This window comes from Fusarium oxysporum, chromosome VII (assembly GCF_013085055.1).
Source record: "Fusarium oxysporum Fo47 chromosome VII, complete sequence".
Lineage (NCBI taxonomy): Eukaryota > Fungi > Ascomycota > Sordariomycetes > Hypocreales > Nectriaceae > Fusarium > Fusarium oxysporum.
This window is the reverse complement of record NC_072846.1, coordinates 85,404-103,761: the sequence shown is the minus strand read 5'-3', so window position 1 is coordinate 103,761 and position 18,358 is coordinate 85,404. Positions and strand designations below refer to the sequence as shown.

At 49.4% G+C, this 18,358-nt stretch overlaps 2 protein-coding genes across 2 annotated transcripts; one reads left to right on the top strand and one right to left on the bottom strand.

Annotated features, from left to right (window-relative positions):
• Positions 1-2,185: 2,185 nt before the first annotated feature.
• Positions 2,186-3,189, bottom strand: FOBCDRAFT_321198 (uncharacterized protein; the record flags this gene model as incomplete). Its single annotated transcript, XM_054705267.1, has 2 exons — positions 2,186-3,033; positions 3,084-3,189. The coding sequence occupies 2 exons, from the start codon at positions 3,187-3,189 to the stop codon at positions 2,186-2,188; spliced, it is 954 nt and encodes a 317-aa protein (XP_054561242.1).
• Positions 3,190-12,516: 9,327 nt separating this feature from the next.
• On the top strand, positions 12,517-15,632 carry FOBCDRAFT_251647 (uncharacterized protein; the record flags this gene model as incomplete). Its single annotated transcript, XM_059610952.1, has 4 exons — positions 12,517-13,504; positions 13,553-14,363; positions 14,422-15,340; positions 15,555-15,632. 4 exons carry the CDS (start codon positions 12,517-12,519, stop codon positions 15,630-15,632), a joined length of 2,796 nt encoding a protein of 931 aa, XP_059465255.1.
• Positions 15,633-18,358: the final 2,726 nt, after the last annotated feature.

Below are 18,358 nucleotides of genomic sequence, written 5' to 3'. Positions count from 1 at the left end.
GAATTCACAAGGAAAGGAAGCTTCGAAGCCATTGGAAAGCCCCCCGGCTAGGAGAACAAGCCCCCCTGCACTCAGTTATCAAGTTCATGCCCTATTGGAGGTTTCAGCTAATCCACCGCTACCTTCGTCCCTTTGACTACACCAAGATCGATGAAAACGCACCCCTTCCGAAGGTATTCCAAGCTCCTGAAGAGTGGTCTGACTACATACAGAAAGTGTCAGCTGCGCTCTTTCAACCGGGCTCTCATCTCGCTGTAGATGAGTGTATGGTCCGTTATACAGGCAGATTAACAGCGACAACCCTTGTCAAAGGAAAGCCAACCCCGCTAGGCTTCAAGATCTGGGTCATCGCCTAAGCAGGCTTCTTTATTCAGTGGCTTTGGCACTACAAAGGCTCAAATTACGGTGCAATAAGCAGGGAATCAAGGCGGAAGGAAGGCGGCTATAACCCCTCAGAGAAGAGAGAGCAAGCAGGTAACAAAGAGGCTTCTTTTCTACTACTAAGAAATACATCAGGCGTCGTTCTTTCCCTATGTAAGTCACTGCCAACGCAGATATATCACGTCTTTGTGGATAACCTCATCTCAACACCACCTCTTTTTGGCAAGCTTCGTGATCACGGCTACGGGGCCACAGGCACAGCCCGCCCTAACTGTGGCATACATAAGGACCTAAAGAGGGATAAGGCGCTTGATAAATTAGGGAATTGTGACTATGCCTTCAATGAAGTCAGGTCTATTCCATCAGCAGATAATCTAGTAAGAAGCTACGACATTTTTCTATGTATTTCCCTTACTAATTTGTCTTTTTCCCTTCTTCCTAGGTCAATCAACTAGCTTGGAAGGATAACAGCCTTGTGCTCTTCATCACAACCGTCTTTCGAGGCAATGAGCGTACTAATAAGAAGAGGAAGAAGCCGTCTACAGACTCCTATATAGCTATAAACCTTAAAGTTTATTTACACTGTAAAAAACACTGTATTTTAAGGTTTTCTATATAAAATAAAATAGCTAAAAATCTTTAAAAATACAATTTAATAAAGCTAGCTATACTATTATGTGCTTTCCTAGCTGACAATTACTAGGTCGCTGAGAGGCGCGTGGGTTAGACGACTAAATCTCTATGCCAGGTCTGCTCGCGCCATCATCGACATGACGAAGAAGTTATTTGGATGGTGTCCCGAACCGGAGGCTATAGGGAATATCTTCCGCCGGATTCCAGACGAAGAAGCTTTAATCACTTCCGATATCAAGTCGTATTTGGACGCATCCCCTTCTTCTGGATACCCCTTTGTCGCTCTCTCCTCTCTGACCCTTTTTATTGCCGCTGAAGACTCCCGTCTTAAATGCGAGCAAATACGCGGGTTCTTTTTGCTCTACGCCGCTTACTAAGGGTCTCATTTGCCTGTCGAAGGACCTGATTCTCTGACCTCAATAGTGCTATTTGATGCATTATTGCCTTCGTTCCCTTAGAAAATGACTCAATAGCGGCAAGTATAAAGAGGCGGAGGTGATGCACCCGCGAGATTAGGGGGATCATAGAAGGTCGTGGGGCCACATGGACGCGAACCGTTATATCTAGCAGTATAAATACTGAAGAAGGCCAGCCTGGCCATGCGAGTAAAGTACAATGGGAAATCCGCGCTTGTCGCCGCTATTTATATTATGATCGGATTTAAATTATCGTACTTCATTTCCATCCCAAGGAACCTAGAGCCGCTGGCTGCTTTTAGATCCAGATCAGGCTGGCAAATTGAAAGGGGGCTGTTGTCTGGCCGATACTAGGGATTAAGAATATAGAGCAGATTCTGGCTCGGATCGAATATAGCAATTAAAATCAATTTAATTCATCAGATTCTGAGAAAAGTGCGCCGCATTCTTGTCTGTGGCACACGCTTATCACATACGTTACATAATAATAAACCAGTTTCCGTCTTTCCTGAAAGTCAACCTCATTCTATCTAATGCCTCTCCGACTATGCTCTCTAATTTCCTCACTGATTTACCTCCCAACCCTCTCTGTGTTGTACTCGCGCTGGCTCATCCTCCCCTTGATACAGTTCCATGCACCGTTTCTGCATGGTTTTGCAAGTGCATCTTATGGTCTAACGTCTCATCACACAGGCGGCAATGGAGCTTTTCGTTTGATTGCAGATTAGAGAGATGGTATCGTTTGAAGTGCCTGCTCAAGTCCCCCGGTGAATAGAAAGCTTGATTAGCCCATGGATAGCTGGATCGGAAGGTTGAAGAGTGGTGGCCCGACCAACACAAAGAAAGCATCTTTTACTTCGCTCCATCCGGCTTTTGACGAAGACTGAAGTTATTGCATCACCCAAGGCGCTACTTGCAGTATCCCTAGCAGTGCCATCGCGGAGATTGGAGACATCTTTCTTAGTAGCAACCGCTTTGTATCTTGTCATAGGAGGTAGGGGTGGCTCTTGGACGGAACAGTAAGACATGACGGCGAGAATTGCATTATTACGGCGATGATATTCGGACTCAACTGTGTTGGTCGCTGGGGCTGTTAAAGCTTCGTATAGGCGTTTCTGGACTGGATGAGCATTGCCATCCGATGGCGAGGGTGGTGGCTCCTCAAATGTCTTGCCAGCTAGTTGTCTCTCTATATCGGTTACAGCCTGTTCCCGGGTCCAAGCTTTTCTGACTTGCTCTTTGCGTTTTCGGCGTAGGCGAGCCTTCTCGCTTTGAATATCCTTAGTAATCTTCCTTAGACGTGTGCGAACTTTATCGGACTTGTTGCCTTTAGAAAGTAGGTATTCTCGTTGTCGAAAGAGATCCTGAATCTTGGGATCATCATTAATGCTCGCAGACTGCTCAGCAGTGAGATGGGTAGGCCGTCGCTTGCTGGCTGAGTACCCGATACTGCAGGCTTGACGCATCAGCGCTTTTTGCTGCTCTTTATGGCTTACAACAGCCATAGTATCCACAGGTACGACACGGCCGAGGTAATGCTTCTCGAAAGTCCTAGAGTTGGCGTGTTGAAGCATAAGGTTGCGAAGTCCATCGCTGATATTCGCTGCATCACTCGTCAGTTAATCTGTCTTTGCAGGTGGCATATGTACGCACAGCATTGGTCAAACTCGTTTCCTGCGTTGTAACGGAGCGTATACAAGATCACAACAACGCCAAACCCAGCTAATTCGCCAAGCTTCTTTGTCCAACCGGAAATCATATTATACGTAATCTGTTCGTTTGCAGACAATATGTACGCGTTCATGCCTATCCTAGCTGCGAGGCGGATACAGCTCTGAATCCAATGGAAAACACATATAAAATAAAACCGCGCTAATGAAGACAGGGACCTGAATCCATTGCCCCCAACGGATACAGGTCGCCATCATCAAAAGTTGGAAAAAATAACTTTTAAGATAATGCATCAATTCGTAAATACCAGGACATATCGCATTTTAACTTTTAGCCACAGAAACCAAGTATTGCGGTGTTGCGATCAGTTTAAAATTCAGTTAATTGCATTCAGCGTTGTTGAAAGTGGATAACAATTAGCGAATCATTTACCCCGAGTTGGTCCGTGCATTCCAGTATGCCCGGGTGTAAGTGAGGGAGAGCAATGGAAATATAAGCGGAGAACAGCAATTAAGCCAAATCAATTCATAAGGACAGCCAAGTCGTAATAGTAAACACAAACATATATGATTTGAATTTGATTTGAATTCATTTGGGCACATTTGGATTTATTTGGATCTATTTGGATATTTCAATGGCCCCACTCTTCTCCCACGATGAAATGCACCGCGCTGCTCCGACAATATCTGCTTGCAGCCGTTTTCTCGGAGGCGTGACCATCTGTCCTGCAAGACTGAATATCCGTTCTGGCTCAGAAGACATCGCGGGAACTGAAAACAGGTCAATTGCCATTCGTGACAAGCGTGGATACTGTCGTCGTCGGAGAAGCCAGTATTGAATCGGATTATCCACCAGGCAATCGCCAGGGTCGGAAGTGGATAACCACTCGGCGTACTCATCCCGTGTAGGTGGTGCTGAGGGCGCACGCTGAGTGCTGAGCTTCCTGACCGACGCCATAAAATCATCCAGGTCTGTTGTTTTTCTCGCAGCAGTCGGTTGTTCCGGTATCGTATCCTGCTCGACGGGCAATTTTCGATACTCTTCCCACAGCTCGCGTACAGCAATCTTTCCTCTCTCTAACCAATCGGGATGATCGGCCCACTGAGACTCGACGCTAGGCCAACGAAAAGCAGGATGGAGGACAAGGGACGCCAGATAAACCGGGCTATCCTCAGTGAGAGTGTAATACTTATCTAGTTTCATCCAGCCGAGGTTGCATCCAATCCGTAGGTAGGGCTCTTCATCGTGCTCATGCTGCAGTTTTGAGTCCTCCAAATGCTGCAGAAGCCATTCCATGGTTAGTAGGACTTCCCAGATCGCTCCATATTTCCCTATAGTCTGTGAGTAGGTGTCGGTATCAATGCTAGAATCGGCTTACCATACCCTCTTCAGGTCTTCCTTCTAAACGCTTCGTGGCTATCTTTAGCGGCTTCAGTATGGCCAGATACTCTGCAATCACTGCCCAGTCCTCACTTGACATCTTATCGTCAACAATTGCAGGCTTTTTCCGGCTCCTCTTCGGCATTTGCCTTGTCCCGCCTCCAGTCCTCATGGCAACGTACTGGTCCCACTCTGTGACCTCCGCCTGAACCAGGGAATCAAGAGGATTCCGAAGCTGATAGCCTCGCTCCATCATCGCCTCAGACGAGTTCCAGCGGGTTGCGTTATCCGTGATCACATCGTAGGTTGACCGGTCTTCTAGACCTAATGCCGTGTTCTCGATACTCTGGAGCTTGTGGAGTTTATCAATGCGCTGACCAGATCTCTGCACCCAGTGAACAATGTTATGCAGCTTGCCAATTGGTCCTTTCGCCCTCCACAGCCTCATCTCATCTTGGAGTTCCTTGTCGGCTTGGCAGTCCTCTTCGAAGGCGTCGGCATCTGTCCCAAAGAGGATGGATCGGGCGACGAGATTAATGATATGCCCGCAGCACCGAAGCCGGTGGTGCTGCTTATTGAAGCCAAGCTCAGTAGCGAGCTCTTCAAGGCACGTGTCGTTGCTTTCTGCGTTGTCTGTGACAAAGTACCCCACGCGACCTTCGAAGCCATATTCGTAGATGATTTCACTAACTCGGCCAGCAAGGTTTTCGCCACAGTGGCGGCCCTCGATTTGTGGCAGGCCGAGCAGAAACGTGCGAAATTTCCCTTCGTCGTCAAGAAAGTGTACGGTGAGGCCGAGGAGAGAGGTAAACTTGCGGGACGTCCACACGTCGAAGGAGACATTAATTCGGCTAAGTGAGCGACCGAGAAGCTCAGTTACGACGCCTTTGTGACGATTGAAGGTCCGTACAATCCACTCGCGCATTGTGTTGTGGGTCGGGAGACTTCCTGACTCAATAATGGCGCTGTTTGCGTATTCCATAAGCTCTCGGAAATAAGGACTCTCCAGTGTGTTAAAAGGGACGTTGTCGCAGGCCACCCAGCGGATAAGCAACCGCTGGAAACGCAGAGGGTCGAAGGAGGTTATAAAAGCGTTCGTCACGGCTTGATCCTTCCTTTGGCGAGCGTCCAGGCCAACCATGTCAAAGAGAGTACGCTGTTTCTTCCTTCGAGGTGACATTTTCCCACCTCTGTTGATACGGTGGATATTTTCCATGTGACCATTGGCTTGGCTTGTAGACGCACCATCATACATGTGGGTGATGGCAGCCTTTGTCTGGTGATACTCTTTGCAGAGCCAGAAACGGTGACCGGAACTGTCTTTCTCGATATCGTATCCGTGCTCCCATACCCATCCTGTCCGCTGCCTTCTTCTTTGTTTACTGGCTAAATACCCTGGGAGGCGATTCCAATCGATGCCTTCGTACCCTGAGTGAGCTGTCGAAGAAATGTCCACATTCGCTTCTGTATTGTCATCAGATCGATTGAAGCCAGTCGCTGTATCGAGGTCGCTGCTGGCTGTAGAGGTTGTTGAAAACAGCGCAGCTGAGATATCAGGATTCGTAGACAGAGCCATTGGGAGCGAGGGTGTGGGGACAGGTGGCTTCGTCAGGCAACTCGAAACGCGACGGACGCAATAACTTTAAGGTACGCGTTGGGCGGGAGTGGGTCAACCAGGGGTTATAATACCAGCAATGATTGGTCAGTGCTTCAATTCAAATGAATCCAGATATCCAAATAAATTCGGCTCCTGTAATTTGATTTGATTTGAGTTCATTTCGACTCGATTTGATTTGATTTGATTTGGATTTATTTGGATTTATTTGATTTCATTTATTTGTTGACAAGCCTGCGGTTTAAGCCATAGCAACCGCAAAAGCAAGTACATTAATAGATACAAATAACAATTAAGAGTCATCAAAACAAAGCAACCGACAATCAATCCATTAGCATTTAACAGTTACAAGCCAACGGTATCAATCATGGATAACATAGGGCCATTTGTAAAACTGCCCGAGTTTCCATTTGTTATTTGCAAAGTATGTCGATATGCGTATACTGGGAAGAAAGTAGAGCAGCATTTGAGGAGGCATCACAAGTCATTACAGGCAGCAGAACGAAGCAAGATCATAGCGACAATCCAATGCAACCCCGACATTATCCAGAAGCAGAGCGATTTAGCAACATGGCCACTGCCACCACCGACGATTGACCCCATACCATTCATCCATCCGCCAAGCCCGAAGCTTGGATGCAGCGAGGAAGGGTGTTTACACGCGGTTGGTACGACACGAGGTATGCAAGAACATTACCGGGAAGAGCACCGATGGACCAATCCCCGAGGGAGGGGGGGGGAGTGCCCAGAAGCGAGCCATAGAGGCACAGCAGGTACCGTGGCGTATCGGGGTCCAGTGTCAACGGTTGTTCAGTAGCGGGCCGGGTAGCAGTTGGTTCGAGGTCGGGTTCGGTGGACAAGCTAGCCAAGCAGCGCCCGAGGAGGCGGCCATCATCGACCGGATGAACCGGGCGATGGAGCAGCAGCAGCGCCGATTCGAAATGGAGGATAAGGAAAAGATCAAAGCGGCCGATGCAAGAATGGATGCCAATGCGTGGTTAGAGCACGTCGGGTGGGCGACGCATTTGGAAGGATTCGACCCGGAAGCCATGCTGCGGTTAACCGATCCGGTAAGTGAGCATGAGCACGCATTACAGTTGATACAGGACAGTTTAATGCGAGTGATGAGCCGGGCCCGCGCCATAGCCACGCCGGCGCAGGTTGGCAGCCAGGCATTATTCGAGGCGCAGCGGAAAGAAGTAGATAAGAAGCCAAGGCGACCATTTGATAACCGAATGGAGGACGACACGTGGGCGCGTCACACGGCCGTATGGACCAAGTTGGTGTGTTACATATACCGTGCCGAGGCCATGGCAGATGAAGATAGGCCCGGGTATCGATTGTCGAGGCGGCAGAGCGAGTCACTTGATGAATTAAGTGAAATTGTCGAAGCATATGTCGATGATCCGGATACACAGCCATTGGATGAGGACCAAGTAGACAGGCTGACATTGCAGACCGTGATGGCATTATTGGACCACCGTTTAGCAGCCGGGGAGTATCGCAGCGCCATTATCAGCGGATTGGCGGTGATGGGTATCCGGAAGGACGGTGGTTGGATGGATGTGTTGGATTACACGCCCATATATTCCGCCGTCATCAAGATCGCCCGTGCCATGGTCGTGTACCAATCGTACGTGGAGAGACAGGTTGAAGTGGGCCGGTTGAAGCAGGTCAAGATGGCCGAGCAGCAGAGAGAGGACGGATCGTCGGATGAGAGAAGCTCAGGAGGAAGCGGAAGAGGAAGCCACAAGCATGTTCCGCATTGTACGCGAGAAGGTGCAGCGGTTCATGACAGTCACGTCCGGCAATGCCAAGGCCGAGCCAACGCCAATGGATTGGATTTACGAGGCACGTACATACGGCATGCACATCCGATTTAATACACCGGCGGGGGGGACAATCGATTGGGTTGGGGACCGCATTAAGCACCGCCGAGTGCAATTCCGGATGGGCGAGTTGACGGAGATGTTGCATTCGTTGAAGGACGAAGCACGAGGGTTGTTGACAACATTGGCCATGGTGGACGATGTCAGCGAGTTACCGCAGATCCCGTGGTCGTCATTCGAAGATGACCACAGCGAAGATAGAGTAGGTTATTCGTTTTTAGAAGACGACCGCAACCATACGTGGTTAGAAGCCGGCAAGAATTGGGGTATACGGCGAATCACCGATTCCCCAGGCCGTCGGAAGATTTGGTTCGACCACGGGAGAGAGGACGGGAAGCCGTTCCAAGCCAGAGCAGTACAGTCATATGGGCAGACGGTAAAGGAGTTGATGGAAAGGATGTTTTTGTTGATGCATATGGTATCCGGCCAGCCAGCGCGGGCCACGGAAATTTTAAGTATCCGATACAAGAACACGATGAACGGTGGCGTACGCAACATATTCGCGCACAACGGTTTGATGTGTTTCGTTACGTCGTACCACAAGTCGTTCCGGGCCACAGGGCAGGCCAAGGTCATCCACCGATATTTGCCACGCGAGGTGAGCGAGTTATTGGTGTGGTATTTATTGTTGGTGTTACCATTTTGGCAGCAGGTGCAGGGTATCGTCAAAGATGCCGGCATACGCAGCCCATATTTATGGCCAGATGAGGTGGTTCGCAAGGTCGAGATCAGCGAGACAGAGCAGAGGGAGAGGAGGCAGGCGGAGATGGAGACCGGGAGCGGGGAAGATGGAGTTGGCAGTAGCAGTGGCGGCCGTGGCGACGATGATGATGACAACGTGGACACCAATATCACATTTGAAAGTTGGGTGGAGGAGCGCAATTGGACATCAGACCGTGTCCGTCGAATCATCCAACGGCACAGCCGACGATTGTTGGGTACCATGTTGAACATCAGTTCGTGGAGGCAGATTGCCGTGGCCATAGCGCTCCGTTATTTGAATGGGGCATTCAAGGAGTCGACGTTGGATGAAGATGAAGATGATGACATAGAGGACAGCCTAGTCCTACATACCAAAATCAATTCTACTAGAATTGATTTATTTTGCCCCACTTTACAAGGGGTAGACTTGATTTTTGACCGGGGGTAGACTTGAATTTACTAAAGTCACTAGTCGCGGGGTAGCCTTGAGTTTTGCTGGGGGTCGACTCTGATCTGTGATTGGACCAGGGTTACACGTCGAATTCTGACCATACACAGAACGCACCGCGTAAAGCTCCTGCTCAGACTTCAAGCTTTTGTGCTTCGAGACATTGTGCAGACCATATTCGAGAATCAGAACCTACTAACAGGTCAAGTCATGGCAAGCAATCTTTTCACAGAGCTGGGCTGTTCCAACCCTATATATCTGTCGCACTGAGCGTGCTTAAAGGGTTAAAGTGAATGTGGTGAGCAGCAGCAAAAATGTTTGGATTGATTGTTCTAAGTTGTCTCTTGTGCGGGGTATTCCATCCCGCAGAGTTACTTAAAGCATATAGCTAGATTACTAATGCAGTTGTTTCCTGAGGCAGTGAAGATTATGCCTACCCTGCGACACACCCCTCCAGATTTCACTCTGTATCAGATGAGATCTGTATATCATCTTGATCAATATCCTCTCCTGAAACGTATTCTGGATCAATCCGCGATGAGATATCAACCAGACCTAATTGTTTCACGAAGTCAGAATGCTTTTCTGCTGAAAGGGGTTTTGTGAAGTCCATCTGCAGGCATGTCTGTTGTTGGAACCCATTGAACTGTAATTTTGCCGTCTTTATGGATCTGTCTTAGCCAAAAGTTGTGGATATCGATGTATTTTAACTTTGATGTTAGTTGTGGTCGCTCTTTCTGGACCAGTCCCACTGTTTGTTGATTGTCACAGAGGATGCGTGGTTGGTGTTGTGGATCGAACTGTATCTGTTCGAACAGTCGGTATAGAGCTATAGTCTCTCTCGATGTGTGAGACAGCGATAACAGTTCCGCTTCAGTCGTTGACGTGGTTACAGTCTTCTGCTTCGAAGACTGCCACATGATCGCCCCGCTAAACAACTTCATGAGATAGCCCTGGGTGGATTTTCGAGTCTCTGGATCATCCGCGAACGATGCGTCGCTTGACTGCTGTAGTACTTCATCATCGCCTGGCTCTACCTCTGTAGCATTATCTACAGAGCCTGAGAACTCGATGGCATAGTACTGTGTGGTCTGGAGATATGAGAGAACTCGGTTTGCATACCGCAGGTGTTCAGGTGAAGGGTTCATGGCGTGCTGGCTTAACTGGCTAGCTGCATAAGAGATATCTGGTCTTGATACCACTTCTGCGTACAGAATCGATCCTACCTTTTCTTGCATCTCCGTGATCTGTTGTATAGTGGCCTGTCCTTCGAAAGGTTGGGGACGATAGGATGAAGTGAGAGGCGTTGCCGTTCTCATTGACCGATCAATCCCGAACTTGACACGGAGTTTGTCGATATATCCATCTTGGCAGATCCAACGCTTCTTGGCTTTGATGTCTCGAAGGATTCTGATGTTGAGGAAGGAGATTGCTTCGCCCAAATCCTTGATCTCGTATTTGCTGTGTACTGCTGCTTTGAAATTGTTGACTTGTTGAAGGTATTCGGGTTGCGCGATGATGAGAAGATCATCTACACATAGAAAGAGAGTGAGTTGAGTCTCATTATTAATGAGGATACAGGGTTCATCTGGGCAATGTTGAAATCCCAGATCTTTGAGAAACGATGCAAGCTCATTGAACCAGAGCTTTGGTGACTTACGGAGACCGTGGAGCGCTTTGAGCAGTCTCCAGACCTTTCCTGACCTCGCCATTCGAGCCTCTGATAAAATAAACCGAAAAGCCTGGATCGACCTTCACCCCAGCCTCCCTCTTTAGACATGCCCAACCAAACGCCACCTTGGCAATTCTTTTGGAATGCACGGTCGCAATTGCTCCAGTAGATGATTTGGCCAATACCCTTGATTTCATCAGTGCTCTCCTCTTTCGCGGCTGCGTTAAAGGCTTCCTGGTCAAATGGATGTACCTCCTTTCAATCACTGTTAGCATCACAGTACAGATTTCATAGCAGAACAATTCTTACCATGGTCGGTTCTCTTTATTCTGTTGGTCTAAGCGTGGTGGAGAGGGGCAGCTAGGATAATCGATTTTTCGAAGTTCTCATCTCCGAACTAATTCACGTGGACTGGCCACGTGATAAATCACGCCAGGCCCAATCAAGCATCCGATAAACTTCGAGGCAAAAACAATGATCACATACCACAGCGGGGATCCGCTGGTCGTCACCGACCCAACTACTAATCCGCCCCTCACTGGCTTGACTATGGGAGAGCAGACGGGGAATCTTTCATAGTCAAGCCAGGTCTTGGCAAAAAATTTCAGAGATTCGCCGATGTTATCCCGGTTTGGTGTGTACACGTGATGATGCGATTCTGACAGCTCCGAGAACCGGCCTCGACAGGTTCCGCTTTCCACCGTTTTGGCGTATTGACCGTTATCAGCCGTAGCACCGTTGGAGACGGTTATGCCAAACGCTGACACCATAACGGTGTCTGCTCCATTCCTTTACTCCCACGCCCCTCCATTTCGGTCAGCTCTTGTTTCAGACAGCAGCTAATGACCCTGGCATCAACGCCAACCTCCTAATTCTAGTAGTGGTGAGATTTAAGTGCGACTAAAAGTAACATTTAATTGGATCATGCATGTTACTTTAGATTTCGCCATACACCTTTGCCGCTCGCCTCGCTTTATTTATTGGCTTAGAAGATTACGAGTGCCACTCCTCCGATTAAGACAGTCTACCTTAACCCCGCAGCTCGCACACAAGGTCTTCCCATTAAACATCTAGATTTTCGAATTAGCCCAAATCAAATATTATGATTAATATATTTAATAGATGTCAATTCCATCTACGTAGATAATTCTTGCGTTAAATTAACTCCAAAAATAATTCATCCTTATGCCTAGGCAGGTGGATGAATGTGGCAGTATGAATCTTTGATGAACTGTAGTACCCACTGGGGCAGGGCAAAAGTCCCGCACAATCTGCTTTTGCCTGAAGTGAGCTGCCAAACATGCCGTGTGACTCGGTGGTAAGCCATACTAACTTGAACCACCGTCCGTATGCCTAATATTACTATTACGACGTAGACATGATGAGCGGCACCACCCGCCAATAGGTTTTCTTCTTCGCCTGCCATCCGCCTTTCGTGCGTCGCCATTCGCTCCGCATTTGGGAGACAGTTGCTTTGACATGGATTTCTTCGCCAATCATGCGGCAACAACGCCTAGCCTGCCGCCAGTTGCTGCACAGAGGCACCGTGACGCTGACTGATGGAATCCCCACACGTCCTCAGAGCCTGATAATGCCCGCCGCCCCCAAGCGCATGCGGGCCTTGCTTTGCGCCTCCTCGAGCGCTCCTCTGTTGCGATTGTCAGTCCATACAACACGTCTTCCTCTTCGCTCGACATCGATCGCCGACCATGTCGAATCCCCAAAAGTACACGGTCGGCTGGATTTGTGCCGTCACCACCGAGTTTGTCGCTGCGCGAGCCTTCTTTGACGAAAAACACGACCAACTCGAAACAATCGCCGATAATGACAATAATAACTATGCTCTGGGGAGAATCGGGAAGCACAACGTTGTCATGGCCGTCTTGCCTAAATCTGAGTATGGCACGACCTCCGCCGCCACTGTGGCAAGGGATATGCTGCGCAGCTTTCCAAACATTCGTTTCGGATTGATGGTCGGTATCGGCGGCGGTGCCCCCAGCACAAAGCACGATATACGACTTGGCGATGTTATTGTGAGTACCCGTGGCAGTGGGAAAGGCGGTGTGTTTCAATATGACTATGGCAAGGCGATTCAGGAGCATGCGTTCGTGGCGACAGGGTCCTTGAACCAGCCGCCGCAATTACTTCTGACAGCATTAAGCGCGCTTGAGGCTGAATACGAGCTGGAAGGGCATCAGCTCAGCGCCCACATTGATAGGGCATTGGAACAATGGCCCCGTCTACGACAGAAGTATTCTCGGCCACCCCTAGACAGCGACAGACTCTACCGGCCTGACGTTGTCCATCCGGACTCGTCGAAAGAATGCGGCGACGTGTGCAGCAACGATCCCGCTTGTCTGGTGTATCGAAAAGAACGGGGTGAGCAGGAGGATGACCCTGCCATCCATTATGGGTTGGTCGCCAGCGCAAACCAACTGATGAAGGATGCACTTGCTCGGGACAAGCTGGCGGCTAGTATGGATGTCCTTTGTTTCGAGATGGAGGCGGCCGGCTTGATGAACCACTTCCCATGTTTGGTAATCCGCGGAATATGCGACTACTCCGACTCGCACAAGAACAAGGAGTGGCAGGGCTTTGCGGCAATGATGGCGGCGGCGTATGCTAAAGATCTCCTCCGCCAGATTCCTCCCAGCAAGGTCGAGGCCGAGAAGCCTATTAGCGAAATCCTCAGCTCTAGTTAGTATCACAACGCCAGCTCATGCTTCGTCTCCTGATCTTGAATAGTCGAATCCATAGGAAATGAAACCAAATATGCGGTGATGAGCATGGCATCTGACCATCGTTTCGCCAAAATCGAGCGGTGGCTGTCACCGCCAGATTGTTCAACTAATGCCAATTTGGCAAGAAAACGCCGTCATCCCGGCACTGGGACCTGGCTTTTAAACAGTCCCGCCTTCCAGGAATGGAAACTTGGGTCACGTCAACATCTATGGCTCCACGGCCTGGCAGGATGTGGCAAGACCATTCTGAGTACGACGATTCTGGATCGTCTTCTGCAAATAGACACCCACACGACACTTGCCTTCTTCTTTGATTTTAGCGATCCCAGGAAACAGAAACTGGAAGATCTCCTACGCTCGCTGGCAGTTCAGCTTTATCACACCGGAAACGAAGCCGCGAGACGACTTGATAGTCTTTTCGCTTCGCATGATGATGGACGGAGACAACCAGATACGACTGCCTTGTCAGCCTGTGTTGACACAATGATACAAACTGCTGGAAAGGTTTTCATTATCATTGACGCCCTAGATGAGTGTGCAGCAAGGGAAGAACTTCTGCAATGGCTGAAAGATTTAGCTTCCAGGAAGGCTCAACTCATCGTAACTGGCCGGCCTGAAGTAGAGTTCCAAAGCGCCATCCCTCGGTCATTCGGCAAGCGAAACTGTGTTCAACTTGATAATAACGTTGTCAACGTTGATATCCGATCTTACGTTGAGGCAACGCTTGAGCAGAAGCCTGATTTCGTGGATAAAAAGTTATCTCCAAGTATTCTAGAGGAGATTCGGGACAAAATCGGGGATGGAGCCGATGGGATGTAAGTTTTGACCTAGGTCACCTATATAAAGCAAACACTTTTCTGACATTCGTCGCAGGTTCAGATGGGCAGCTTGTCAACTAGAAACTCTTGCTCGATGTCTGAGTCCATCAGCCATCGAGATAGCCCTCATGTCTTTGCCTCGTGATTTGAATGAGACATATCGCCGTATGGTCCAAAACATACCGTCGGAATATAAGAGCAGCGCGATTCGTCTCCTGCAGTTTCTCGTCCACACCAGGCGGCCTCTGACACTGCCAGAGGCCGTCGAAGTAGTAGCCACAGAGATAAATCAAGAGCCTCGAGGTTTCGACGTTAAACGCAGGCTATTTCAAGCAGCCGACATCCTGCGATACTGCCCCAGCTTGGTGACAATCGCCGAAGCCACGAACTACGCTGAGACCGTGGACGAACTTCATCTTGCTCACTTCTCTGTCAAAGAGTATCTTCTTGAACAAGCCCAGTTCGATCTTGAAAGTGCCAGCATTGTCATCACCAGAACCTGCCTGACTTATCTTGGTGATATCAAGAACAATTGCAGCACAATCAGATCCGATTTTCCCATGGCACAATATGCAGCAGAATACTGGACGGAATACGCCGTTTTGGCCGAGACTTCTGAAGACATCGTTCGAATCACAGTTAATTTTTTAAAAGATGAGACAACATTTCAACGGTGGTGTCGATTGTATCAGGCCGACTGCCAGTGGGGCGATGAACCAGGACCTCCTAGAGCACCCAGACTGTATTATGCTTGTTTAGCTGGACTCACAGGGGCCGCAAGAGATCTGATGACAGAGGGAGCAGATGTCAACGCGCAGAGCGGCGAGTACGGCAATGCTCTACAGGCTGCCTCATTTAACGGCAACCTGAGAGTTGTACAACTACTGCTGGACAATGGAGCAGATGTTAACGTGGAGGGCGGCAAGTACGGCAATGCTCTACAGGCTGCCTCATTTAACGGCAACCTGAGAGTTGTACAACTACTGCTGGACAATGGAGCAGATGTTAACGTGGAGGGCGGCAAGTACGGCAATGCTCTACAGGCTGCCTCATTTAACGGCAACCTAGAGGTTGTGCAACTACTGCTAGACAAGGGAGCGGATGTCAACGCGGAGGGCGGCGAGTACGGCAATGCTCTACCGGCTGCCTCATCTAGGGGCCACCTAGAGGTTGTGCAACTGCTATTAGATAAAGGAGCAGATGTCAACGCGCAGGGCGGCGAGCACGGCAATGCTCTATATGCTGCCTCACTTAACGGCGACCTAGAGGTTGTGCAACTACTGCTAGACAAGGGAGCGGATGTCAACGCGGAGGGCGGCATGTACGGTAATGCTGTACAGGTTGCCGTAATTAACGATCATCAGGAGGTTGTGCAACTACTGCTAGACAAGGGAGCGGATGTCAACGCGGAGGGGGGCGCCTGGTTCGGCTGGTACGGCAATGCTCTACCGGCTGCCTCACGTAACGGCAACCTGAGGGTTGTGCAACTACTGCTGGACAATGGAGCAGATGTTAACGCGGAGGACTACAGGTACGGCAATGCTCTACAGGCTGCCTTACATAACGGCAACCTGGAGATCGTGCAACTACTATTAGATAAAGGAGCAGATGTCAACGCGCAGGGCGGCAAGCACGGCAATGCTCTGCAGGTTGCCTTATCTAGCGGCCGCCTAGAGGTTGTGCAACTACTGCTGAACAATGGAGCAGATGTTAATGCGGAGGACTATAGGTATGGTAATGCTTTACAGGCTGCCTCACTTGAGAGCGACCTAGAGGTCGTGCAACTACTGCTAGATAAAGGAGCGGATGTCAACGCGCAGGGCGGCGAGTATGGCAATGCTCTACAGGCTGCCTCACTTAACGGCAACCAAGAGGTTATGCAACTACTGTTAGATAAAGGAGCGGATATCAATGCGCAGGGCGGCGAGTACGGCAATGCTCTACAGGCTGCCTTATATTTCGGCAACCTAGAGATCGTGCAACTGCTACTAGACAATGGAGCCGATGTTAACGCACAGGGCGGCCAATACGGAAATGCTCTACAGGCTGCCTCATCTAGGGGCCACCTAGAGGTCGTGCAACTACTGCTAGATAAAGGAGCAGATGTCAACGCGCAGAGCGGCGAGTACGGCAATGCTCTACAGGCTGCCTCATTTAACGGCAACCTGAGAGTTGTACAACTACTGCTGGACAATGGAGCAGATGTCAACGCGCAGAGCGGCGAGTACGGCAATGCTCTACAGGCTGCCTCATTTAACGGCAACCTGAGAGTTGTACAACTACTGCTGGACAATGGAGCAGATATTAACGTGGAGGGCGGCGAGTACGGCAATGCTCTGCAGGTTGCCTTATCTAGCGGCCACCTAGAGGTTGTGCAACTACTGCTGAACAATGGAGCAGATGTTAATGCGGAGGACTATAGGTATGGTAATGCTTTACAGGCTGCCTCACATAGTGGCAACCTAGATGTTGTGCAACTGCTGCTAGACAGAGGAGCGGATGGCAACGCGCAAGGCGGCTAGCACAGCAATGCTCTACAGGCTGCCCAATTTCATGGCAACCTAGAGGTCGTGCAATTACTCAATCTGAACGGCCGCAAAATGATGTCCAGAAAGCGATCCAGCTCGACAAACCTCAGGGAACGAACGAAATTACCTCGGCTTTAGATTCTACCGGTTTCGGTTGAACCTACCCAAGTAATTGCGTCAACATTATTGTTTCTATATTTATTCTTTTCCAGCCGAATATAGACGCACGGGTAATTCCCCTGATAAAACTTCGTTGATGCATTGACATATCGAGACGAGATGAGTTCACAAGACAGGCATGAGAAGAACATTAGCCAGAGATGGGATAATAATAGACTCAATACATAGGTTAGGATTTACCTACAAGGACCAGGGCAATATCCAAGAGCAGAGGTGGTGAACAGTTGAGCATAGAAGGCTTCCAACTAAATAACGTGGCAAGGCGTACCCGCGTAGTAGTGTATCGTCGGGCAAGAGTTCGAGCCCACTGGAAGGTCAGTTGTTAAGTTCGGCGACTCAGAGCTGAATGAGATGGGCTGACCGCGCTTCTGCAGAAACATGAATCTACAACTTTCATCAAATTCGCAGACCCTCGTGTGCCTGCTTTGCGCCCGAAAAAAGGTCAGGCCTTACGGTGAGTGGCTTCGCTCGCAAGCTCCTTAGGTGGAGATTGAGGCTGCGGGGTGGATTTTTCGCGTCTCCGGGTATAGCAGCAAACAGAACATGCATTAAGGCTTTCGGCAACTGGCATGCAATCACGCTTGGCGGAACACCTGTTGGTTAGTACCGTGAGAGTAAAGCCAGTTCGTATCTTTTCCCCTTTGACAGAGGTCTTCGAGCGGATGTCGAAAGAAAGCGCTAGCGAGCTGAAGGGCGCACTGGAGAAATGGAAGCAAAGCTAGCTTTATTGAGTGTTGGAAACACTTCACGGTTTATAGCAGCCATTGATTTAATTAGGAAAAGCTTTCGGAACTTGCCAGTTTAGCTAACTGGGCGATCTGAGAACGTGCGTCCCTATGTACTAGTACATACATGAGCACTGATCTATGCTGGAATGCTGGGTATTGGAAACTGATTGGGGCGGCATACTTAACTGTAGTCTTAGCACAACCGATAAGATAAAAACGCCAGTTGTACCCCGCCCTTTGACAGGCCTGCCCGTCCCGTCCCCTGCAAGACTATTGCCAGTTATGGTACACCTTGCATGCCATTTATGCACCAGACCCATCTCAGCCTGCAGGGCACGCACACGTTCGAGCTGAGGATCAAATCATCTTGTGCATCTTTCACAGCCGAATCACGACGATAATCTGTATGTGCACTTCTGCCTGGCTCTGTCTGCAGAGCACCGGCGATACCATTTGATACTGATTACTAGAGCCATCCGAAAATAGCCCTGGTACGTACTCAGCCAACTTATATAAGAAACAGCTTCTCGTTCTTTTCGTTCTCAAACCTGTCTTT